Below are 27,275 nucleotides of genomic sequence, written 5' to 3'. Positions count from 1 at the left end.
CTGTCCTCCATCTCTCACGACCTTCTCATGTCCCCACTGGACATTCATGTAGATTAAAAAAATCCTGCTCATAAGTTTCTTTGTGACTTTTTTTTTTTAAGGGGGTGGTGATGGTGGGCAGGGGCAGAGGGAGAGAGAGAATCCTAAGCAGGCTCCACCCCAGCACAGAGACCCACATGGGCTCATCTCACCACCCCGAGATCATGACCTGAGCCGAAATCAAGAGTCGGAGGCTTAACTGACTGAGCCTCCCACGTGCCCCTACACACTGAATATTCTGAATACCTTTTGCACAGTTTTAAACATTGTGCTTAGTTTGGAACTTTAACAAGTGTTGTGCACCATTTCAGAAAACTGCATCACCAACTGCAACATCATTGGAGTGTTTGAGTCTCCAGTGCGGCTGCAGCTGTTACCACCGGTGATTCCACGCATACTCTGAAAGTATTTAACCCCGGTTTCTAAGTTTCCAGTATAAGGGGAGTATGTTACTCATTCACTGAATATATAGTTATATATATATATACATATATATATAATAAAATATGTATTTTTCTTATAGCTAAACTTATTTTGTGCATCCATCTACTCCATTATGTCTTCTTGTTAAGTCATGATCAAACATTTACATGTAGAAATCATCTATTATAAATTTTTTTTAAATTCTTCTGCATTGTGCAGTTAGAACAGTATATTGAGGTTTTTTTGTTTTTGTTTTTTTTAAGATTTTTATTTATTTATATGCCAAAGAAAGAGAGAGAGAGCACACAAGCAGGGGGAGCGGCAGGCAGAGGGAGAAGCAGGCTCCCTGTTAAACTGGGAGCCCCCGATGCTGATGTCAGGGCTCTGTCCCGGGACCCTGGGATCATGACCTGAGCCGAAGGTAGATGCTTAACCGACTGAGCCACCCAGGCGTCCCAGTATATTGAGTTTTTAAAATTGTGCCTGTAGGTATATTATCTATATGCATTAGTTCAGTATAATAAAGGGGGTGTTAACAAATATTTGTTATACAAAGTGGGTGAGGCTGACCAGATCTAGTACAACTGTTCTGAGAAGGCCTGGAAGTTCTTTGCATTTGACCTGGGTCCCTTCTGTCACTGCTTAATGGCGCATTCCATTGTCAGTCATTTCTCCCTCCCTTCGGGGATGGAACAGAGCTACTCAGAACCACCTTAAAATTGTCCTTCTTTTTCTCAAGCCCAAAGTAGAACTGATGTAATATCTTATGCTCACTAGGTTTGGCATTACAAAACCTTTTTCTGGATATAAATTTGCATGGCTCATAGTTCAAAATCCATGTTCCTGTGCAATCAGCCAAAAGATGGCAGCAGTTTTTCTGCAGTCTTTTCACGGGCAGCCTTTCTTGAGTGGCCCCCAATGGCCGGAGGACTGGTCTCGCTTCGGATCTGTGGGGCCTCCTCTGTCTCCAACCCCAGCGCTGGGGCCTGCTGCACTCTGCATTCTGGCCTTCGTACTGCTAATTCACCAAGCTAATTAGGCTAGTTAAGGGTCCATAAAGGCAGAAATCTGTTGGAGTTTAGTCTCATTCATTTCTTTTTGAAAAACTTGCAAGGAAGCTCCTGTCAGCTTTTGGAACGGGAACAGAATCTCAAAGGCTTGGCATGAGAAGCAGTTGAAGGTGCCAACCTTCCAGGCCAAAGATTCTAGTCACAAAGAGTCCCAATTCAACTTTTTCCCTTGAGGCAAACTTCAAAGTATGCAGAATCAAAAAACTCATATAATGAAAATAAACCAAGGAATAACACACTTAGCTGAGACTTGCTGGAAACACATTTCTCCCACTGTACCTCAATTCTCTCTGCCTCTAGAACAGCCTCATGGTACTTAATTACTTATAAGGAGGACAAGCCAGGTTTCTGATGTTCACTCACTTTACTCTTCCTGTGCCTGAAAAGTTTCTTTTGCTTGTGTTAAAAAATTGTTATTAAACAAAGTTATATAGCTTACTATGTGCCAGGTACTGTCCTATGCCCTTTAAAAATATTAATTCACTTAATCTTCACAACATCCCTATGCTATAGGCACTTTGATTATTTTATTTTATAGAATAGACAACGTGTAAACACCATTTCCTGTTTTCTTATGGTGGTGTTTTTTTTTTTTTTCTTTGTTTTGTTTCTCTTTTTCCTACATTAGGTTTTAGGACAGTGCGTAATTATGTTTTAGAATCAAATTTTTTTAATGATTGAAAAAATCGGAAAATGATTATAGTAGAGATCACAGCAAAGCATAATCTCAAGGCACATTGTTTGGAGTTGTGGGTTTTATGTTTTAGATGAAATATAAGCCACTTAAGGAATTCCATAGAGGGGCACGAACTAAAACCTCTTAAGAGATTCACTTGGCCATTAGGCTCCAGTTAGCAGAATAAAGCAGCACCAGAGGTTTAATCTCTTGGATCTCTCTTGTTTTTATGTACTCTTGGCATTGCCTAATTTTTTCCCCCACTAGTGAATTGCTTACCTCCAGGCTTTTTGGGGGTGGCAAGAGAAGAATAGCATCCTCACAACCTGTGTAAGGGCATTGTTCACACATCAATGCACATATTCAAAGAGCAAATGCCCAACTTTGGTGACTACCGCAGAGAGTCATTCACACTTTCTGCTTGCACCTATATAGTACCATTTGTCTGGAAGCTTTTGTAACAATTTGATTAAAATTTAACGCATATTCAGCTAGTTGATTTACAAAATTACCAAAGTGCTTGCAAAGTCTTGGAATTTGTGGCTTGTTAAAATTAGACCTTTCGAATTGGAGCATTTTGAATTGTGCAAAAGAAGAGTATATAGGAGCTTCACTTGTTAGATAGATCTTTCCTCATATAATTTCTTTAGGGTATTGAAATTTTTGCCATTCTTATTTTTGAATTCTGAAGCACATGTCATTTGGATTTGGATTATTGTCAACTATCAATTAGTGGAGAGAGGTGTGGGACAGCTCTCTCTTTTAAAGCATTTTTTCCATGCCACTGAAATTTTATAGCAGGCCTCCTATTAACTAGACTGGTCAGAGAATGTGGAGGTCTTGCTGCTTGGATAAGGGGAAAGTTTATGAGAAAGCCCATTCTGTTAGAACTCTTGGACTTCTTTATAAAATTAATTAGTCCACTTAATGGCCTTAGAAAACAAAGTGTGTAGTATTACACATCCCTGAGTCTTTCTTTCGGGGCAGTGTCTTGCTGTGCCTCAGGGTGTTCATTCTGAAGGGCCATTGTTATTATTTTACGTTTCTGCAGTTAAGAGAACCAGGACACAGGACTCAACCTACATTGCTCCCTGGACCTACGTACTCTGGAATTCTTTTCACTCGTATTCCTGATGGAGATTTGTTTCCTTAACAACGAGATGCACCAGCTCTGCTACAGCCTGCCAGGGTTTAGGTTCCAGTTCCAGCATTTACTCACTGTATGATCTTGGGCACATTAGTCATCTGTCCCTAGGTTTCCTTATCTGTGAAATTGGCCAAATCGTAGGTCCTACTCCAATTCATTAATGCTTAGGTTATGAGTATTAAACATTTGTACAAAAGTACTAAGGAGAATGTCCGGGCTTGGTGTTGGCCAAGCTGCAAAGTCTAAGAGTACAATCCCCAAGACTGTCCTCACTTCTGAGATCAACTGCAAGTTCGAGGGATTCTCAAAACCACTCCCGGGGTTGATAATGTGGTAAGATTGGAAGGATTCACAGAACTCACTGAAAGTGTGTTATACTCATGGTTATGATTTATTAAGGGAAAGGATACAAATTAGAACAGGCTATAGGAAAAGACACATAGGGTGGAGGCAAAGGCAAAGCGTCCATTTTCCTCAGGATGTATTACCCTTCTGGTATCAATGTGTAGATAATACACATGGAATACTGCCAAGTTGCGATGTTCACCAGAGCCTTGGTGTCCAGTTTTTATTGGGCTTTTATTACATAGGCATGGCTGATTGATTGATTGCCCATTGATTGATTGTCCATCAGTCTCTAGTCTTCCACCTCACCCCTCCCGTCCCAATTTGGGCTGATACCCAGGCCCACGGGGTCCACCAGGAATAACAAAAACACTTCTATCACTTGGGAAATACCAAGAGTTTAAAGGTTACTTCTCAGGAGCTTTGGGTCACGCCAAATTTTTTACTTCACAACCCATCACAGAATAAGCACTCTCTTAATGTGTATGAGTATCATTATTGATTATCATTATTAATTATTCTCTCTCTTGTAAGAAGATCAAAGAAAAACATTGTTTCCCCACTTCTTTTCCAACTTTTTATTATGAAAATATGCAAGCATACAGAAAAAAATGGCACAAGGAGTTCCTGTATACCAACCACTAGATCTGACAATTAATATTTTGTCATATTTGTTGTATCTATGTAGATGGATATATGTATATATATGTGTGTATGCATCTGAATTATTTGAAAATGTTGCAGTTATCAACACTTCAACATGTATTTCCTAAGAATAACTATAATACCATTTTACACCTTAAAAAACTAATAATAATTCTGTAAAATGCAATATCCAGACTATATTCTAATTAAAGGGAAAATATGGGGTAATTGAGGGACCCAGTTAAGTGCCAGACTCCTCTTCCTTGGACACTGTGCTCATCCTGTCTCTCTTTGTGGAAGAAGAATCCAGAGTAGCTCCGTGTTTCTTGCTGAATCAGGTCCAAACACTGGTGACTGTCATTCAGTGCTTCTATGGCCATGTAGATCTCACATTCCTAGCCTACAATATCACATTCCCCCATACATTTATATCACATTTCCTGAGTTGTTACTGTATGCTAGGCACAGTGCTGAGTGATTCATGTTCCTAGTCTCAGTTCTCTCTGCTTCCCACCATCAACCCTCTATTCCGGTTATTATGTAACTCCATCTTTCTGCACAAACTGTGCAAGTTGATGGCGGGGAGGAGGAGGCCTCCTGTCACCCAGACCTTCGGAGAACCCCTGGTTCAATAGTCTTCAAACTGTGTTCCATGGGCTCAATCAATGAACATTAGGAGCCACCCCAAGGGATGAGGTGATGGTCAAGAGGGTGAGTCATACACCTCCTGCAGTTTCCCCCACCACTATCAAGACAGAATTATTGGTATCTTATTGCTTTAAAAATGGCTTTGCAAGCCATTAATCAAGTCCAACCCAATCATTTAACAGAAGAAATGGAAGCAAGCGATGGTGAATCAACCTATTCAGGTATCCAAAACATAGTTTTGGGAGATGAACCTATTCCAGATGTATTTGATGCTAGCCTTCTTAAAAGCTGTTCCCTTGTCTGACAGGTCCTTCTGCTCCTCTCTGACTCATCCAGACCTCCTTAAGAAATCAAGAGCCTCCATGCTTTCCCCACCATTGAACCTTCTCACAGCTGCTCAAGATAGTTCTGAACTATACACATTTAACACTCAATATTGTACGCTAGAGTCTTTTTTCTTATTTTATGTGCCATAGTTGTGTCTTCCTTTGAGGTCAGTAGTACTTTGAAAGTGGAGAGAACAGTTTGGACTTTTAATTTAGTCCGCCTAAACATTTCAATAAATATTCATTAAGTAACTACTACGTACTGAGCACCAGTTAGGTGCTTCGGAGAATAAGGATGAAAAACTCCCTGCCTCCAGATGCTCAAATTCTACTTGAGGAAACAGACACGAAAACATCATTTTACAGTACCAGACAAATAAAATAAGTACAAAGCATAGGTCAGGAAAGGTGCTATGAGAATGCAGAGGAAAAGAAACTCATTGTGCCAGAAAAGGTCAGTAAAGTTTTCTTTTGTTGCTATCCACCATGGGGCACATTGTAGACATTCAACAGTTGTTGATTAATGGAGGATTTTACTGAAGGTCCATTTTGATGAATCAGTATTCAATTTCTTGTAACAACAACAACAAAATCCAGAAATGCATATAGCCAAGGCCTGTTTTATCTCTAAGAGCAAAGCCAAAATTCACATCTTTTTGGGTTTGTTAGTACTTCTGCAGCAAAGTGCTCAGAACACTGTAGCTGCCTACCAGTTGCTAGGTCAGTGCAGCTCCTGGGGCTTTGTATGTGCTCAGTAAACCAGTTTTTAAGAGTATGATTCATCACCAACTTCTTTTTTAAAAATTTCTTTAGTTTTTTTTGGAGAGGGAGAGAGAATGGTGTGGGAGAGGATCTTAAGCAGGCTCCATGTTCAGTGCGGAGCCAGACTCGGGGTTCGATCTCATGACCCTGAGATCACGACCTGAGCCGAAATCAAGATTTGGATGCTTAACTGACTGAGCCACCAGGCGCCTCATTCATTATCAATTTCTTAAATTGAATTCCATCACAAAAAGTAAGCATGTATTTTTTAAATCCCCTTATTCTGACTTGGAGTCTACTATAAAAAGACCTCAAAACCTGGGCAGAAAAAAAAAAAAAAGCAATTTTTTTAGAATTCAAAGGAGACTAGGCTCTAAGAGGAAAGCTACATCAGATGCCCACCAAGGTCAATCCAGTTCTGTGATTCCCAACTCTGAGGCCACTCTCCTCCCATCCTCCACTTCTTCAAAAATCTGTTTCACCTGTCTAGTCATTCAAATTCCACCCACAATTTAAGTGACTGCAGTCTTGTAGTCAAAAAGACATCAGTAGAAGAGCCATGAGAAGTACTCAGGACCAATTATTTCCTGGAAGAGCAACTGAACATTTATCAGGCCAAGTGCAAATTGTCATTTTTCACACTTTATAGCAAGCAGGTGAATTAATACTTTAGAAAAGCCATTCAGTAAGTTAGCTTAGTTTCTTGTGGGTTTGTTTGTGGTTAACGTCTTTCTCAAAATGGAGTCCGTTAGAGGAACTACATGAAGGGTTTACCATAAAGAGATTAGAATTCTGTAATGGCTCCTGTAAATACACATTTGTTTGTGTTACACATTTGTTTGTGTTACAAGTAATGAATCTTGGTTTCCTCACTAGATTCTAAGCTCCTTAAGAGTAGGGACACTGACCTTCTCACCACTGAATCCCTAATGCCTAGCAAAATGCCCAGCATGTAGATGTTCAATATATTTTTGATGAATTGATAAATCTGGAAGATAGTATTTGGTGCAGTCCTGAAGTGCTCTTTGCCCTGTAAACATTAGAGATCAGGATAAACTCACTAATCAAGCTTCCATAAGGGGGAAAAACTGAAGAGAAGTATAGGTTGAACCATGTGAAATCACTGTTTTTGAAGGTCCATAGAAGATAGGCATTTCATATAGTTCAACCTAATGTCATTGTTTTGAAAATTTTCTGCTTCCATTTCTCAACCATCTGAATTTATGAGACTAATTTGAATGCATTACATTTTTTAGAAAGGTCTATGTCCTCTGACTATAATCCATAAGGATGTGTGAGAGAGACCAAGGTGTTTCTGAGGCAATATAACAGCTACTGTTCTGAGGCAATATAACAGCTACTGTTTTCAGATACTTGGGGGACTGCTGGGGGAAGAATCCGTTAGTTCTATGTGTCCCTGCACCTGGTGAAAGGTATATCTTGGCTCCACAATAAGAAAGTACTTTCTAAGTCTCAGAGCTGTTTGAGGGATAACTCCTTTATGACCAGATGTAAGTCTGAGGAACCCTTTGCTTGTCCTGTTATAAAGGGGAATCTAAGCCACATCAGAGAGGAACTAGATGACCTCAGGGATTCTTCCCCTCTTCAGAGTTGATGATTTGGCTTCAAGGAACTCAACAAGACCCATTAACCTAGGTCCAGGTGTATTTATCTCTAAGAATATATAATCCCTGTTTAATTGTTAAGTGCTTTGTGACCTAGAAATAAAGGCATTGCATATCGTGCGTGGTGTATTTTTCTAGGAAAGTGAAGCTGGGTCTAAATTAAAAGTATGTGAGTACACAGCTTAAACAGGTATTGTTATAAGAATAATACCGCAACCAACAGAAAAATGTTCTTAAAGTTATGGTAGTAAAGGTGTGTTTTAAAAGGCATTAGCTTAAATACAAACTAAGTGAAATAAAGATGGTTTAATTTTTATGTTAATTTCAAGGAAGACTGGCCAGAATTGTTTTGCATAGTTGAGCTACACCATCCAATTAGCTTAATTTGGAGATGGATATAGCAATGGTAACAACCCTGAACTTGGTTCTTCCCTGTCTCTGGAAGACCACATTCATTGGGCCTCTACTACGTGTCACAAAGGAGAATGAGACAATGATCCCTTCCTTCAAGGACCTAACATCTCATCTGCTTCATGTTTTAACCAAATATGATACTTCCTGAACACTTACTTTGTACCATTAACATTTACAACACCCTAGACAGTAGGTACTATTTTTGTTTCCGTTTACAGATGGGAACTCTTAAGATCTACAGAGTATAGAGAGACTGAGTAATCTGTCCATGGTCACATAGCCAGTAAGTAGCAAAGAGGATTTGAACCCAGGCAGTCTGGTTTCAGAGTTCATAAGTTTAACCATTACACTATATTGCCTTCTTTAAGTGCAAGACAATTCTTCCTTTTAAACTGTTCAAAGGAGACTGACTGGAGGCTGACTGCCTAAAACGAACATACATGATATACACTCATCAAAGCCTACTCGGCTCATTTGTATTCATCCAATTTCAGTTCAGTTGGCATCTATGGAAAACCTACTGTATTTTAGGCACTGCACTAAGTGATTTCACAGTGACTGTCTCATTTGATCTTAACAGCTTTTGTCAAACAGATATTAATTCTATTTTGAGGATGAGAAATTGAGAAGCAGAAGTTAAATGACCTGTTGGGTTTCACACAATTAGTGAGAGATTGTGCTGAGATTTAAAACCAGACCTCCTGATTCTCAGTCCTGTGCTTAACAGTAGCCTTGCAAACGTGGTTTTTTAAGTGTACACATCTGTGCATTTTAGTATATTTACAAGGTTGTGCAACCATTACCACTATTCCAGAACATTGTCATCACTCCAAAAAAGAAACTCTGTACCTCTTAGCAGCCATTCCCCACTCTCCCCTCCCTCCAATGCCTGGTAACCATGTATCTACTTTCTACCACTATGAATTTGCCCATTTTGGACATTTCACATACATGACATCATATAATCAGTGATTTTGGGGGACTGCCTTCTTTCACTTAGCATGGTGTTTTCAAGGTTCATCCTTGTGGTAGCATATCAGTACTTCAGTCCTTTTCTTGACCGAATAATTTTTCATTGTATGGATATACTTACTATAGTTTGCTTATGCACTCATCAGTTAATGGACACCAGGACTGTTTCCAGTTTTTGGCTGTTATAAATAACACTGCTATACACATGCACGTACAAGCTTTTGTGTGAACATTTGTTTTCAGTCCTTTAGGGTACGTACCTAGGAGTGGAATTGCTGGCTCATACATTAACTCTCTAACATTTTGAGGAGCTTCCAAACTGTTTTTTGTAGAGGTTGCATCATTTTACATTCCCACCAGCAATGAAAAAGGACTCTAATTTCTCCACTTTCTCTCCAACACTTGCTATTTTCCATTTTTTAAAGTCATCCTAGTGCATGTAAAATGGTATCTTGTAATGGGTTGGCTCACATTTTCCTAATTACTAATTGTTGAGCATCCTTTCATTTGCATATTGGCTACTGATGTACGTTTTTGGAGAAACATCTTTCAAATCCTTTGCCCATCTTAAAATTATTTTAAAACTGTTTATTTTCAATTCATTAAGAGTTCCTTACATATTCTAGGTATTAGATTCTTATCAGATATGATTTGCAAATATTTTCTCCCATTCTGTGGCTTTTTTCTTGACATTTTTGTGATGCTAATTCTTTACTTGGTTGCTTGTACTTTTGGTGTTATACCTAATAAACCATTACTTAATTCAAAGTCATGAAGTTTATATAAATATCATTTTAAAACTTGGATTTCAAAGACTTTTTCTTCTCCCATGAAGAAGAGATAATCACAAAGTTCCCTTTGTAGTTTTAAATAAGCCTCAGCTCTATTTGGCATTGGAAAATTGGGTTCATTTTTACTAGGGGGTGGGAACATTAAAATAATACAGAATTCACAAGTTTTCTCCCAAATTATGTAAAGTACTTATCACACGGCATTAAATAAATTATAACTATTATCTTTTTAAAAATATTTTATTTATTTATTGAGAGACAAAGAGAGAGAGAGAGAGAGGCAGAGGCAGAGGGAGAAGCAGGCTCCCCGCGGAGCAGGGAGCCTGATGTGGGACTCGATCCCAGGACCTTGGAATCATGACCTGAGCTGAAGGCAGACACTTAACTGACTGAGCCACCCAGGCGCCCACTATTTATTATCTTAATCATTAAAATTATTCTGGGAGATTTAAATCAATGTTCTGAATAAAATAATAAATAGAAAATAATAATAAAAATTTGGAACTCATGTTTAAGTGAAAGGCATTCAAAAGACATGTTAGCATATGTGATAGCTAAAAGTTGAGATGACTTCCCTATGCCTGCCAGGACTGGCAAAAGGGTAGCACTTGTACCTTGAGCCAAGAGTGAAGTCCCCTAAAATTTGGGGACAGGAAAAAAAGGCTTTGTTTCATAACTTTGTTTCAAATTCCTTAATTATGTAAATGTACATTCAAGATTTTATGGGACAGTTCACCTATTGTTGGATCAGTGGATCTTGACTTTCAGATTATCTTTTCACATAACTTAAAAATGGGAATTTCAGGGCCACTTGTCTCTGAGCCCACTCTTATTCCAGCACAATCCATGGGGCCAACTCCAGGGAGAATATTAGGACTAGCACATAAGATCATACAAGCAGTGCATTGCTTAACTGCAGGGGATGCCAATGACTCAGAGTCATTGTAGATTCATAGGGTTATGATTTTCCATCAGATTAGCAGACGTGTTTTGGAGAAGGAGGCCACTTTCTTTTTTTTTTAAATTTTATCATGTTATGTTAATCACCATACATTACATCATTAGTTTTGATGTAGTGTGCCACTTCCTAGCATGTATAAATTCACTGCTGGGGTAAGCAATGTGGCAGTCATGGGTATGACCAAAATTTCCATCTGTTCTCAGGCAGTGTATCCATCAGATCAAATTTTGGGGAACCAAACTGGGGCTCTTATGTTATTTTGGTAGCTGTCTGCCCTACAGTATTCCCTCACTTTGTTAAAATGGTAATGATAATACCCATAAACTTTATTTATTTTTTAATAATGTGGGGCTTGAACTCATGATCCTGAGCTCAAGACCTGAGCTGAGATCAAGAGTTGGATGCTTAACCGACTGAGCCACCCAGGTGCCCCAATACCCATAAACTTTAATAGACACATACCAATGACCTAAGAATCCCTGATCTTTGTGTATTTGAATAAAAGTAATAGCATCAGTGGTCATTGTGAATAATGATATTTTTTCACGAATGATTAAAACACACTGATCCCCGACAGAAAAGTAGAAAAACCTCATAATTCACAGAAGAAATTCAAATGACCATTAAATATACGAAAAGCTCAATCTTTTTTTTTTTTTTAAAGGTTTTATTTATTTGAGAGAGAGAGAATGAGAGAGCGCACATGAGAGGGGGGAGGGTCAGAGGGAGAAGCACACTCCCTGCCGAGCAGGGAGCCCGATGTGGGACTCGATCCAGGGACTCCAGGATCATGACCTGAGCCGAAGGCAGTCGCTTAACCAACTGAGCCACCCAGGCGCCCCGAAAAGTTCAATCTTACTAGTAACGAATCTAAAATTAAAGCAGTAAGGCATTATTTTTCATTTACCAGGTTGACCAAAATAAGAGTGCTGGCAAAGGTAAGATAAGATGGCATTTATATGCCGTTGATGAAAGTGGATGGGCACAACTTTTTGGCAATAGTCAAAATGTCATATGTACATTCCCTTTGATGTAGACATTCCACTTCCAGGAAATTATCTAGTTGAGTAGAAATATCTAAGGCAAAGCTTCGTGCACAAGAATATTTATTGCAGTATCATTGACAGCACTGCAGTATTAGAAATAATCTTTATCTCCAATTATTGGTTTAATAAGTTGAAAATAGAATGTATATAATATTCTCTCCTTTAAAAATACATGTGCATGTGTGTGCATGTTCACATGTGTGTGTGCATGTATGTTCACATATATATGTGTGTGTGTGCATGTATGTTCATATATATATATATATACAGACACACATATATACCGAGAAAACAGTGTGCAGTGTTACCTCTAAGACACAAGAGTGGGAGAGAGGAGGACTTTGACTTCTCTATGTACAATTGTTATGTCTATTTAAAAAAAAAAAATCACCTGTAGTACTTTTGTCATTGTTTAAAAAGTAGACCTGTTAAGTTCATACTGCATTTGTGAACTGGTAGCTAGCCAGCAATATAGTTCAGCTGTGTACTGACTGCACACTGAAAATATTTTCATGAAGTATTCACAGGATACCAGCTATTTTCCTTTGGGTAAAAGTGGTGTTCAGCATGTCCAACACAAATTAAGGTACATTTTATAATCAGAAGCCAAAAACAACTATGAACAGATTAAGATTATTCTGTATATAATATGGCTGGCTGGTAAATGCAGTGGATTCACAACATACTTGGGACAATTACACAGGTTCTGAGCCCTCCAATATATGCTAAGGCCCTGAGGAACAACGGCCTTGGTTGCAAGAGTCCTGAGCAGTGCAGGTGCTACTTTCCATCTTAAAAGATTCAAATCTTCATCTAAGAGGAATCCCTAGAATTCAGCTTTCCTGGGGTGCTCATGCAGTCTCCAAACTTCTCAGGAATGCAAAGAAATAAAAACAAATTACTTTACAAAGTGATTCCTCTGTTCCTGGCAGTCCTATGTCCTTCCCAAAAGAGGACCCCGGTATGGTCTGAATGCTGGTGATCCCCCCAAGTTCCTATGTTGAAATCCTACCCCCCAGAGATGATGGTATTAGGAAGTGGGGCCTTTGGGAGGTGTTTCCACGAGAGTGGAGCGCTCCTGAATGGGATTACTACTCCTAGGCAAGAGGGCCCAGAGAGCTCCTTAGCCCCTTCCTCTAGGGGAGGACACAGTGAGAAGTCCACAACCTGGAAGCCAGCCCTCACCTAACCATGCTGACACCTTCAGCTTTGACTTCCAGTGTCCAGAAAAGTAAGACTTAAGTTTCTCTTATTTATAAGACACCCAAACTGTAGTATTTTGTTACAGCAGCCTGAACAGACCAAAATAGGCTATGTTTAAAATTCAAAAGACCAGGTTCGAATCCTGGTTTTTCTCATTCCTGAAGGCATATATATCCAAGTCCCTATATCTTAGCCTAGAAAGGAGCTCTAATATTAACTATGCCACCTCCTTTCTCCGGTTCACGCAAGGCTAAAATGTGGTCATGCTGGGTAAAGAGCTTTCAAATGGTGAAGTCCTCAATGAATGGGAAAGTATTTTAGTAAAATGTGATTCAGTGTACTTTGAAAGTGAGAGATTTTCTTTTCTTTTTTTTAATTTTATTTGAAGAGAGAGAGAGAGAGAGAGAGCACACGAACACAAGCAGGGGAGTGGGAGAGGGAGAAGCAGGCTTCCCGCTGAGCAGGGAGCCCCATGTGGGGCTAGATCCCAGGACCCTGGGATCATGACCTGAGCCTAAGGTAGACGCTTAACGACTGAGCCACCCAGGCGCCCCAAAAGTGACAGATTTTCAAGGATCAGCCCTAGTTTATGGTTTTTCATCAGCTCTGGTTTAACAGAACTCTGTTCTGTTTATAAAGACCTTTTAAAAAGTACTGTTTTATTAAGTTTATTATATGGCGATCTTTGCTGAGCACTTCTGGCATCGAGTGTTTCAGATGTAATTCTTCCACGCTAGCACTCATAGATGGTTTTATTAAAAATAACAACATTTTTAAAGGCCCAGCAATTAAGAAATCATCCTGTTTGACTTACTAGAGATACCATTATGGCACAAACTGTAACTATTCTTCATGTCTTCAGCAACAACAAAATGAAACACTGCCCAAGTTTAGTAAAGACACTACTAAGAGGCAGGTATTTTGCAGGCAAGAAAACCTTTTATTTTAAACCACAAATAGTCAGCAGGTGGCCACAACTATCCATGTTTCATTAAAATCACATAAAACCTAGGTACAAAAGCACCACTGATTATTGCTCTAGAAAAACTGCGTGAAAAATTTAAATACACACAGTAAAAACACCACAGTATGCACAGGACTCGATTTTTAAAGCAAGCGCATGGAATGCTGAATCAATCTTACACACAGCTTCCAATATCAAACTGGTATTTATTTCACTTGAGGATGATGGAAATTTCCAAAAAGCACGACTATGAGAAGATAAAATGTCCATCCTTATATATTTTTGTATGCAACTAGTAGAATCCTAAAAAATTAGCATTTACAAAATACTCGGTAAAAATAGCTTTTAAAAGTTGCCCCGAGATGTACATAAAATCAACCCCAATTTTTCACGACAATTCATTCTCCCTTGTTATCTACAGATTCAGTTTTCTGTGCCTGTGAAAAAGAAAGGGGAAAAAAAGAGAGACAGTTACTATTAAACCTACTAGAAGCCAAAGAAAAGTCTACCCAGCCAACACACACGCTTTGAACATCTGTTTTTTAGCAGCTCTATTGCAAAACCTAATTCGACTCTGGGTGTAAAACAGACAAGGCAGGAATACAGTACGCAAACACTTTGCTGCATTGATTGCTTTCTGCTTTTCAAACGGCCACAGAAGCTTTACCTGCAAGCTCCCACTGTTCATGATAAAAAAACACCACACTACTACTATCTGCTTCTAGCCACTGCAAACATGCAGAATTTTCTACTGTACCCTTAACTCTCACTGTTTCAATCTGCCCCTTTACTGACAGTGTGCTGGGTGGGGTACCTCTGGAGGTTGAGACATTAACAGTTGAGCGAGAGATGTGGATCTGCAATAACATTATGGGCAATAAAAAGAGACATTATGAACGTGCTATCACCGGCTAAAGCATTGAGCAATTTCTTTTAAGACATTGAGTCAGTCAGTGGGAGGTATTCATGGAAAGTACCTCTTCAGCTTTAGTTTCACCATTTTCAGATGGTGCAGTACCTTCCTTTCCAGCTTCTTGCTTTTCCTCCTTCTTCCCTTTAGCACCTTTGTTAATCTTTGTTCCCGGTTCTTTCTAACAGAGGGTCAGAGCACAGGGAAACAAAGCATGTTAGACAGGGTGTGAGGTCAGTGAAAATCCGTCAGCCTCGTCCAAACACAAGGCGGAGTGCAACCATGGCCAACACGGTGGCTTTCAGGTGGGGAAGGAGAAGCCAAGTCTGCAAGGCTTCAAGTGAGTTACATTGAGGCTCTATGAGAATGTTAACGGGCTGCTTAGACGGTCCACTGACTTTCTCTTCTGAGGAAAAGATGATGATTCTCCTCATGCATTTGTTCAGTGGGCCTCCTCACTCGCTACAGACAAGTGGTTCTGCCGCCGAGAGCAGTGGGGAACTGAAGGATGAGGCAGAAGCCAGGGAAGAAGCCAGCAAGAGAAACACCTCACGTGGGGACATGGGGCTCGAGGGACGAGAAGGCTGAGAAAATGCTTGAAAATGAAGCCCCACGTGAAGAAAAGTTCCTGAATTTAATACAAGCCACAGAAGTGAGTTCTGCTTCAGAATCATCTACTCATGCCATAAATACACGTAGTTTCTTTTTTTTTTTTTAAAGATTTTATTTATTTATTTGACAGAGAGAGCGACAGAGAGTGTGTGAACACAAGCAGGGGGAGTGGGAGAGGGAGAAGCAGGCTGCCCGCCCAGCAGGGAGCCCGACGCTGCAGGGCTCGATCCCAAGACCCCGGGCTCATGACCTGAGCCGAAGGCAGACGCTTAACCGACTGAGCCACCCAGGAACCGCCCAAATAACATGTAGTTTCAAACAATTCACAACAATGCTCTGAAGGGCAGAGCACAGAAAAGCTATTCGGGATAAGTTTCTTAATAATTCTGTGCTTTTCTCCTCATTAGCAAACCCGGGTGTGTGTACCTACCTCAGTAGGACTGATGTGACGGCTTCATAAGAAAAGCAATTAGAACAGGGTCTAGCATAGTAGGAGAGCCACGTAAGTGTTTGCTGATGTTGATTATTTGCTAGTATTAATTATTGTATGATGAGTCATCAGCCCAGCCTAAGACCAGTTACAGGAAGTCCGGCCCCCTCCCCCAGCCCCTGGAGCTGCGGGCCACTTTGTGGCCAGGGCCCAGCCTCATGCTTTCCGAGCCGCCATGTGAACAGCATGTGGCTACCAAACCCCTCTTGGACATGAAGCTTCTCGGAGCAACATGCTCTGACTACCTTTGCCTTTACTGACCGAATGAGAAACACATTCCTGGTAAAGCATTAAAACTGTGCTTTATGCCTTTTGAGAAAGAATGTTAACAATGGTGATACTTTCCTAATCATACATTTAGCCTGAATCAGTAAATGTGATCTTTCCTTGGATGATTTTTAGATATGGAATTATAATTTATTCATTGTTTAAAAAAAGGCCAACATGGGGGAGGGAGCACCTCTTACCTTAGCAGATGTTTTCCTTGGTTTAGGTTCAGGTTTGGGTGGAGCAGGTTTCTGCAAAGATAAATTAAATTATACAAATACTGAAAAAGACAACCCTCAAGACCAAAAGGCACACAGCAAGACTGCAAAAGACAACAGTCCATTTTGACTCTGATTCTGTTCATTTAAAAATATTTCGTTCTATTTTCAGCATCAGGTAACAGCATAAAGATCTGTGCATTTCATAACTATTTTCATCCTGGGTTCTCAAGTGAACAGCAGGTGAGATTTAAAAGCCGACTCATTATTCCCCAGTCCAGAGTAGCTCTCCAGGAACAGGTTTAAGCTTCCATCTCTGATGTCTCTGTACTTCCTTTGATCACAGCACAGCAGTAAGAGGAATGACTCAGGCCCTCAGCCAAATGACTCAATGAATTCGGTCACACTAGCCTTCCCAACAGTCTAGAAATCACGGCACAATCGCAGGCAAAGCCCATCCGGTAATGAAGACGGCTGCCTGTGAAGTATTTCAAAATCATTTCCACATCCTTCCACCTCTGATGTCGATTTCAAGTTCTGTAGCCAAGCTTCTTCTACTTTCATCCTCTCCAATGCCAGCTCAAGGTGAGAGAAGAATCTTTCACCCACCCAGACACTGGGCTCACTTGCTCCTAGAGCTCTTTATTAAGAACACAATTATAATAATAAAATGTCCACTGTTAGCTTCCAAAGTTTAAGATTTTTCTTAAACTTAGCCAAAGAGTCCACAAAGTGACTATTTTCCTCTTGATTCATGTGGTTCTCTTCCCCATTGCCCTGAGCAGTGCCTACCCTGTGGCCAAGGTCCCCTCCATATGGGGCTTCAGCCCTCTCCTGCTTACCAGGGCTCCTAGACCAGGGTGCACGTGGGGACACTGGGGAAGATAACGGGTTTAAGCCTCTGCTTTTCTATAGCTATTTTAGGGCAAATATTTCTCTCATCAAGCTAGAAAAAAATAAGTGTACTTCTCTCGGAGCACTAGGGAGAATGGCTTTTAAGCAGAAAACACTACCCAGGGTCTTCCCCTCTGGAGGAAAATTCCTCCGCAATGCCTCTAGGTGGTTCAGGTTCATATTGAATCTGGCCCTGTTCATCAAGGGCATAAAGGGAAATTGTAGACAGTGCAATTCCAGAAGACTGGCTGTTAGACATGACTTTTCAAATAAAAAAAGAAAACGGCTTGAGAAATAAGGGGTGTTTTTATTAATCTTACCACCCTAAATCTGTAGTCTATTCCCCAAATACAGCAGCTTGCAGAGCTCCTACATTTTCAGGATTTAAAAAATTGTGTTGTATCAGGCTTTGATATATTGTATTAACATATATTTGTTTTCACAATTTACAGCAAATAATTTTCTTTTATACTTTCTGTAAGAGAGACCCCTCCCCGATTCAGCATTCCAGCGTGTTGATGGGACAGGAAAGGATGAGGTTCTGCAGTCCGTAGTCCCACTGGCCACTGAGGAGGCTCTGTGTCAGCACCACGGGCAATGATCTCGGTGGAAGGTGCTTCTACTGCTGGTTCATGGTGCTCAGGAAAAGCTTGGTTTTAAATTTTGGTTTTTATTTGATTTAGGAGGTCTACTCCCTTAATGCGCTAGAGATCCACGGACTACAGCGGCTTGTAGTATAATCTATAGTTAAGCCTAACAAAAGTTAAAATGTAACTACTGAACCATGGTGAAAGTTAATATTGGACAGAGCACACCATCTTGAGGGGCCTGCAGAAGAATCCAGTTTAACTGTGTACACACACACCTCCCGGCTCTTAATCTTTCGGGCGACTCTAATATCGCTTCCTTAGGGTGGGATTCACGTGAAGCACTGCCTCACCCAACCCAAACTCGGCTATACCTCTGAACTTGTCAGTGCCCTAATTAAACATTTCTGCATTTATTCCCTGCTCTGTGCCAGGCACAGGTGTTGGCCGAGGATGGAAGCCATGCTTCCCTGAAGACCAAAGTAGCGAGCAGCTCCTGGCGGCCAAGAAGCCAACGCCTTTCTCCCTACATCTCAGTGCGCAGCCTGGGGGGCAGCTATTTTAACCAAATTCCTCCACCAGCGAGCCAGGCTGACCACCTGTCTTGGCGGAGTGAGGACTGGTACACCGGCAGGACAGCAAGGAGGAGCATGAGAGCCACCAAGGAGCACAGCACGGTGAGAAGAGCTGGAGCCCATTCATGGCCAAGGCTTGGTCACACCTAATGATCTTAACCCTTGTCTACTCCCCAGGCCTCACCCACAGTGGGAGACTCTTGAGTGGCAAAGTGGAATCATTACTTTTTCAAAGATTCTCTGGTTCTGAAATGAGGCTACAGCACATGGATTCTGATAGCTTTCAGCACATTCTGATGGAAGCAGGAGCCGCGGAGACTCCGAATTCTTGTCCACCTTAGCACATCATGTGGAATCAGGAGGTAGGACTTGGCTTAACGTGCTTCTTTTGTTGCAGAGATCTAGCAATGTCCAACTACTTCCCGGGCTTTATACTCTTGGTAATGGGGGTGGCCGTGTGACTTTTCAATGACCTATCTGCTCAAGTGAATTGCTTGGCAACACTGGTCACGTTTGCTAGAAATTCTGACCCAGGTAATTTCCAAAAAGGAAATAAAAAAACTCAAGGGAAATAATACCTTAATCTTCCTTCTGCTGCTTCATCCTGAGCAGAGGGAACATGGGCTCATAAGAACTAACAACAAGGGGGTTCTAAAGTACTCACCGCGGACAATCTGGCAGACCGTCTAGTGGGCTACAAAGGAAATGAAAAAAATATGTATTCATATTATACCAAACCAAGTTGGTTTTTAAAAATTCATTCCTGATATCTGACTTTGTTGAAAGAGTATAATGGTATGGCTCCCATTACCCTCTCCAGGTGGGCACTTCAAGTGCCCTGGGTACCACAATACTCAAGAGGAAGTTTTCTAAAGACGTGTAGACACACTGTTCAAAGAAATGGCCTCTCCTAACTAAGGGTGTTGTGGGCAAGAAAAAGAAAGGAAGATTAATTTAGGTTCTCACCCATAATCTCCTTTTGTGATAAAACGAACAACAGGAGCATTGAGGAGCTATTTAAGAACTAGTTCCAATCTGACTCTTGTTCCTTACAAACAGAACTAAAACTTACACATTAATACAAAAAAAGACGTATATAATTGTGTAGAAACAAAAGTAGGAGTTCCCTGACTTGTTACTATGCTAGAAAGGAAAATGATGATAAATCTTAGGCAGTTAACAAGAAAGACTTCCTTTTACCTGTAACAGGTATTTATATTTATTTATCTGCTAAATGCATATGTTTAATTAAAGATTTAAACAGAGTAAAAAGCCCACTAATCTTTTTTTGATAAAGATTTTTAAAAATTTATTCATTTGAGAGAGAGAGAATGAGCGAGAGCACGAGCGGGGGGGAGGGTCGGGGGAGGAGAAGCAGACTCCCGGCTGAGCAGACGTGGGGCTCAATCCCAGGACCCTGAGATCATGACCTGAGCCGAAGGCAGATGCTTAATTGACTAAGCCACCCAGGTGCCCCCAAAATTCACTCATCTTTTAATTTGGACGTTTAGAAAATTTAGAAAAACTGGATTGAGATTGGTATTTTTCAGGAAATCTTTTCTCTTCAAGGACAGCACAAATTAAGCAAATGAGACTGCAAAGAAAATTTAAAATAGCCAAACTGTTGTAGGCATTTCAGAAAGAAGCACACAGAACTGATATTCTACTTACCATCAGCAAAAGATGGCTCCCCAAGGGATTTCACATTCTGAAAGTACAACTGCCTTTCTTTAAAAGTGTTCCAGAAATAAATACTCCATACTTTTTGTCTGTTGTACTCACTGCTCTGTCTCTGGCAGAACACAGTGTATGTTCCACCTAACATATAGTAGATTCTCAAAAGGATGTGCTGAAAAAATGAACTCGATCTTTTCCCTAATTCTTGCTGCCTTATGCAGACTTTGCCTCATTACGATAGCTTAAATGTTTCAAATAATTGTTTTAAGGGGGTCAGCAAAAATGGTCAGTAGGAACCCGTGCCACAACTGCAAGGAATTATGGAATTCTTGAAGCCGTGCTTAGGTCAGTGCAGGTCAGCTGGTCAGGCCAAACTGGAAGAAATATTTCTTGCCATCTTCACATCTAAGAACTTTCTTCCTGAAAATAGCCGGAGGAAGCTGAATTCATCTTTCTTTAAACTACAGAAGGAAACGAAGGGCCAGAGCCTCCATGTATAATTTTAACCCTGGGGTCTCAGGGAAAAAAAGCAGAGCCGGACTTCCGGCCAGCTAACAGAACATGCAGAGACTGGAGACGGTGCCGGTGAAGTGGCGGCCGTGATATATTCCCTGCACAGGGTAAGAGGATGTACAGCTCGACGCTTAGTACGCGAGGACTGCCTGTATCAGATGCTCCATAGGAAATACCATGGTGTCTGCCAGGATTATCACGGATGCATTCATGACAAGGCACCCATGAGTCACAGGGAACCAGAACCCAAATCCTGTGATGCCTTTCTCAGGAGGGTTAACTGCAATGAACTGGGTGGGTATCACCAAAGAAAAGACAACATTAGCAATTGAACCAGCCAGCAAGTAACTTGTGCTTCTTCAAAATGCTCTCGGAGCATCCACTAATTACCAAACAGAGCTCAGCTTTGATGCTTCTGTATGGCCTCAAGAACTACCCCACCCTCTCCCAGGTGAAGCCCCGCTGGTAGAAGAGTGCTCAGAAAGAGACACTCTGAGAGAAAAAATGGCCACCTCTATGCTCAAGAGGGGTGAACGGACCTTATCTGGATCCCTCTCCAGCTGGTGTCTACGTATGTACGGCATCGGCCTCACCTCACTGGTCACCTCATCTGTCTCATGTCTGTACCCCTACTGCACAAGACCCTCTTCTCTGGCAGTTCTGTAGCTCCAGTGCCCAGCGGGGGCCCTCACTAAATGCTGAGGTGAGCAGAATGCATATGCACCAGAAATGTGTAGTAGTGGGAACTGGAGGGGAGCCGTGCCGAGGCCACTGCTCAGCTACTGTCCGGGATGGGATCTGAAAAGACGCCAAATACACTACTACTTAAACTGCCTTCCTATCCACCAAGTAGTGGTCGGGAGTAAAATCTCATAGAAGCGAGGCCAAATCATGTGAAAAATTTCCCAACCCTGGTGCTGCAGTTCCTCTCCTCTCCATGTGAACCCTTGAGCATACCGAAGAGGCAGACATCAGAGACCGCTTTGGGATTTCCAGAGATACTCCAACCCCAAGCAAGCACTATTCTGCGGGGCCCAAAAGCCGTTCTGATCCAGAGGACTCCCTACGTTTTTTTAATTCAGGCCCAGTACAAGAGTTTCAAAATAACAAGCCTAGGAAATTAATGCAAAAACAAGGTCTGCCTCTCCAGGCTGTCAAAACCAACCGTCTCGAAAAAGCACATCTTTTACTGTAAAATCATTTCATGACTTTCTGTCTAAAATTTACTGGCTCTTCTTTCTATGCTATTTAAAAAGGACTTTTCTTAAATTTCCCTTTCCAGTGACCATAAGAGATTTTCTTTTTCACTGCAAACAGTGGAGGCTGAGACAGACCTTGCACTCACAGGCAGCAGCTTATGCATGCAAGTTTGTTCACCTTCCTGGAAGCTTCCATCAGCTTGCACAGCCTTAAAATCTATAAATGACCGGGCTGTATTTATTGGCTATAACATGGACGAGACTGCCAGTTTTTTCTCCTTAAAGCACTAGCATTTTAAGTATTCATTTGAGACTCAGACCGTTGGGCAGGACCACTATGAAAAAAAAAAAAAGTAAGAATTTCTCTCAATTTGTTGACTGACTCCTTGTGAGAAGTGGCCAAAAGAGTGGTTCTCAGAGGAGGAAAGAAGACTTTCAGAATGACACGTCACCAAGAATTACAGAGACAAGATATGGGAGGGTTTGTCACTGCGGTGTATAGGGGCTGGGCACAATGAAATTTTTTAATAAGCATTTGAGTAACTGATCACTCCCTGGGTTGGAGCAAATTCTGGTGAAGGCTACTCTGAAAGACACAGAGTCTTTTACTTTAGCATCCTGGTTGCAAAAGAACATGGAAGTCTAATTTCACTACAACTAAGTTCACTGGGATAGTTGGATTCAAGTAGAATCACTGGACTTTGCTGAATACTGCTTGAAACATATGGGCCATTCCAATGGGATTTGGAAGTATGTTTATTTTTATAAGATTTCTTAATGCTCCTAAGCCTGACCATGTACAGATCTTCCTCAACTTCCAATGGAGTTACATCCTCATAAACCCATCGTAAGTTGAGAATGCATTTAATACACTCAACCTACCAAACATCATAGCTTACTTAGCCTAGCCTCTCTTAAATGTGCCCAGAACATGTATATTAGCCTACAGTTGGGCAACGTTATCTTACACAAAGCCTGTTTTATAATAAAGTGTTGAATACCCCACGTAATTTATTGAATACCATCCTGAAAGTGAAAAACAGAACGGTTGTCTAGGTACAGAAGGGTTGTACACGGATGGGTTGTCGACCCTCGCAATCGTAGGGCTGCCTGGGAGCTGCGGCTCATGGCCACCTCCCAGCATCACAGGCGAGCGTCACACCACATAAAGATAGCCTGGGAAAAGAGCAAAACCGAAAGCATGGTTTCTACTGAATGAGCATTGCTTTCGCACCACAGTAAAGCCAAAAAATTGTAAGTCAGACCATCACAAGTCAGGGACCATGTGTACTCAAAGGCAAAGCCAGAAGTCAAGTTGCTCTTAATTTCCAAAGACGAATGAGGAGCCAAATAGAAATTACCTTTTTGGAAAACTGGGAAGTGGGGAAAGATGGATAGCAGAGCCTTGGCTGGGGAATGGAAAGGACAGAAAAATGGCACTGGATAACCAGATTTATGATTACCACAAAAGTGGCCTGAGGACATAGGATTTTGAATCAGGAGACTCAGATATTTTTCCTGGTTTTGCAATACACAAGTTGTGACATCTGTGGAAAATAATGTATTTCTCTCAGGACCTTGTTTCCTCTAGTAAAGCTGGAAATAGTAATATCTGCCTGTTATCAAACATAGCATTTCCCTGATACTCATTATTCCCTTTCCTGGCTTTATTTTTCTTCATAGCAAATATCCAGTGATTTTATTTTACTCTCTTTCTCTTTCCACTAAAATGGAAGCTCCATGAAGGAAGAGATTTTGGCTTCTTTTGTTCACTGTGGAATCTGCCCAGCCTAGAACAGTGCTTGGCACATTACAGGTGCACAATACATTTCTGTTGAGGAATGAATGTACTCTGCCCTCATTTCAGGGTTATTGTAATGATCAGATAAAATAATGAACGTGAAAGGGCTTTGTAAACTGCCAAGTGTGATGCTTTTAACATATTTTTGTGGTCGCTTATTGTCCAAAAACTATACTCTGCACCATGCCCTTGAAATATCATGGCAGTGGAAGAGGCTTTTCAAAAGAGGATCCCTCTTTGTAACTGATACCTATTCCCCATAGTCAAGCCTGTGCATATTCAATGACATAACTAGAAAATTCAGTCAATTCAGTGGGGGGAAAAAAATCAATCAATATACTGTCTGACAGTTCTTACCCTAACCCACCAGCTAACTGACTGACCTTTTCACTTTTCAAACAATTGTGCTGATGTCCTGAAGACAAATCATGAGTTTTAATCTGGTCTTGGCTTAAATGACATGGTAAGAGTTTTTTCTAGGAACAATTTTTGTTAGCAATAATATATATAATAACATAAAGTAAATTGTTAAAAATAATATAAAATATATAAATAACACAAATAATTAAAATTCTGAGGCTAAAATAATACGTATAAGACAGCTGGATAAGCAAGGATCTCTTACATATATTCTAACCAGCTTGACTGCTCTGTGTAGAAGGATTGGAAAGACTGTTTACACTATCCAAGATCTATTGTGTGTAATGGTTTCTAGGTTTTCTGACTGACAGATCAATTTAAATAGCAGTTCCTAAGGAAAAATCCAAATGCGGTTTGTGTCCAAATCTAAAAATTACATTAAGATTTGTTACACTTAGCCAACTGTCCTAACAAATTACATTTTGCCATTTTCAGGAAAATCCATGCATTTGTCATTTTTTGGTTGATTCTAGTGTTTGTTTAGTAACTTGACATGGGACCACAAACTTCACCTCCCAAACTCTGTTAGACACTGAATGCTGGAAATGATGGTGGGGCCTTGGTTACAGGCAGTTTTGTTTGTTTTGTTTTTAAATTAATTTAGTTATAGATTCTGTTAAAGATTTTCCATTTGGCAGAACAAATTCCCTTGTACAAATTTTGTGGAGGGGTTCTGCTATCATGACAAACTCCTCTGAATTATTAAACCACAGTATGAATCACCCAAAGAATCTATAACCAGATACTGTTTCTGTCTTTCACATGACCCTTTTAGTTTATAAGCTCAAGGGTGAGAGCTGCAGTTTTTTTACACACTGTAAAGCTCTGTGCAAAAGTGAATGGCTGTCATCAGAGTTAGCATCTAATCTGCTACTTTTTCATCCATCTGCTTTTAGAAGTTCATATTACCACGGTGGGTAAATGCAACCATCTCTCTCCATTTCTTAGCTTTTTGGAGGTTTCTGTACTTTATTTTATTTTATTTTTTTGAGTCCATTTTTTTTTTTATTAATATATAATGTATTATTTGTTTCAGGGGTACAGGTCTGTGATTCATCATTCTTATACAATTCACAGCGCTCACCTTAGCACATACCCTTTAATACACAGTTTCTTTGAACTGTTACCTAATTAACTATCCTAAGCCCTAAGAATTTTCCTGATTAAAAAAAAACTTTAATATTTTGACATCTTGTGTGTCTTTTCACAGTTTTTTACTTTAGAGATGACTCCTTTTAGGCAAATATTCAGCATTAAAAAAAGGAATTTATAATTCACTCATCGGAGCAGAGAATTTATTAAATCAACAGTCTTTCATTTCCTTGCTGTGAAAGGCAGACTTTGTTCTCCTTGATGAATTTACCTATTATCTCGCTCTTTGCCCAGAAGGAATTCTCAGTATCCACTTTACGAGATAGCAGGACCGACAGGTAGAAACATAAACAACATAGTAAGTGGAAAATGCTGCACCACTGTACCCAACTGAAATTTACCTAGGCCAAGAGACACTCCACAGTGACGCTTTTATCTCTGGTTTATGTAGTCTCAACAACCTTATTCAGAATTGCATTCACTCAGATGTAGACAATCCTAACAATATTTAAAAATTTCAGTTATAATAATTAAATACAGGATGTCAAAGATACACTTACCTCCTGTTTAGTTACTTTGGATCCATCCTTGCCCTCTGTATTCTCCGGAGACTAGAAAGAAAATATTTCAGTGAATTGTATTTAAAAGGGAAAGCACACATTTGAGGCAGATTTGAAAAAAATAGCTATTTCAATTCACAGGACCACATAAGTCAACAGATATTTTGTGGAGAAAAAGTTAAGTTTGTAAGAGGATACATTTTACACACATGCACACGTGTGCACACACACACACACACACACACAGCATTTATCTGCACAACTGCTCTAATCTTAAAACAGGAGTGGTGCAAGAGCTGATATGCACCCCTGTTTTTAATGTGCACTCACCCTACATCATTTTCATTGATTTTTGATGATTCCACCACTAGTTAAAGAACAGAGACCCAGTGGCCAGAGGCAGCAGTGCCAGGAACCACCACACGTTCCAGGCACTTTGTTTCTCTAAGATGAGGGCAGGATGCTAAGAAAGCTCAGCCTGAGCACAAAAGCATATTTTTGTCCCATACTCGCCTCGCTTTGATTTCTAGCCCGCTTCTTGATATGACTTGACAAATGTGTCATGGATTATTATTCTTTCATTATCAACTCCAGCATCTCTACCGAACTCCCAGCCTTGGCCGGAGAGCCCAACGCCAGGCCACCCCAGCTGATTTGTTTCCTGATTTTGACCCACCCCCTGGGGCAGCACCTGTCACCCCGGTGACAGCTCAAATCTGACTCCTTTATGTAAGTACAACAGTGCATACAACTGAGGGAAAAATATCCTTAGATGTAGGTGACACACTGCAGATCCCAATATATTTTTACTGGCTAAAGGCAGTAAATAAGATGAAAACGATTAAGCTAATTAGAAAATTAAACTATTTCACATATTTTAAAACCATATAAATGTGGAAGGTGATTACCCAATCTCTATGACAGGTGGGCAGAAGATATGAATAGAGTTTCTGAGAGAAAAAATACAAATAGCAAACTGACATTTGGCATACTGCTTGGCTTGAGCAAAATGAAACGGCTATGTGGTAATGCCTCATCTGATAAAATGAGGAAAAAATTATAAAGATAATAAAACCCACTGTTTGGTGGGCCTCGTGACACTGTAAATTAATATGATATTTTCAAAGAACAAACTGGCAATCTGAGAAAGAACACAGGACTAATCATATAATGATCCAGTAATTCCAGTTTTGGAACCAGGACTCAAAGACAGACTGTAAAAATACCGTTTTAGTTGTACTGTTTTTAATAAGGAGTAACTGGAAACCACTCACATGATTAGTAAATAATAGAGAAATATTTAAGTAAACTATGTAATTATTAATGCAATGGGATTAAAAATAGTTAGGCTGTGTGAATACATAGAAAGTCCACATAAGATAACGCTAAGTTAAAAAAAAAAC

At 40.3% G+C, this 27,275-nt stretch overlaps 1 protein-coding gene across 5 annotated transcripts in view; it reads right to left on the bottom strand.

Moving 5' to 3' along the window:
- Positions 1-14,012: 14,012 nt before the first annotated feature.
- The window catches only part of HMGN3 (high mobility group nucleosomal binding domain 3), a 31,010-nt gene continuing 17,747 nt past the window's right edge, over positions 14,013-27,275 (bottom strand). Inside the window, exons 2-7 of one of the 5 annotated variants that reach the window (XM_032409404.1) lie at positions 25,873-25,923; positions 19,275-19,304; positions 16,537-16,587; positions 15,035-15,148; positions 14,815-14,914; positions 14,018-14,494 (exon numbers count right to left, since the gene is read on the bottom strand). In XM_032409404.1, coding sequence (XP_032265295.1) covers positions 14,481-14,494; positions 14,815-14,914; positions 15,035-15,148; positions 16,537-16,587; positions 19,275-19,304; positions 25,873-25,923 — 360 coding nt within the window. In that variant the 3' untranslated portion in view covers positions 14,018-14,480. Of the gene's footprint in view, positions 14,915-15,034; positions 15,149-16,536; positions 16,588-19,274; positions 19,305-25,872; positions 25,924-27,275 lie in introns of all 5 variants that reach the window. The other 4 variants (XM_032409405.1, XM_032409407.1, XM_032409403.1 and 1 more) reach the window with 4 other exon arrangements.

This window comes from Phoca vitulina, unplaced genomic scaffold (genome assembly GCF_004348235.1).
Source record: "Phoca vitulina isolate PV1807 unplaced genomic scaffold, GSC_HSeal_1.0 scaffold11, whole genome shotgun sequence".
Lineage (NCBI taxonomy): Eukaryota > Metazoa > Chordata > Mammalia > Carnivora > Phocidae > Phoca > Phoca vitulina.
This window is presented reverse-complemented; position numbering and strand designations above follow the sequence as displayed.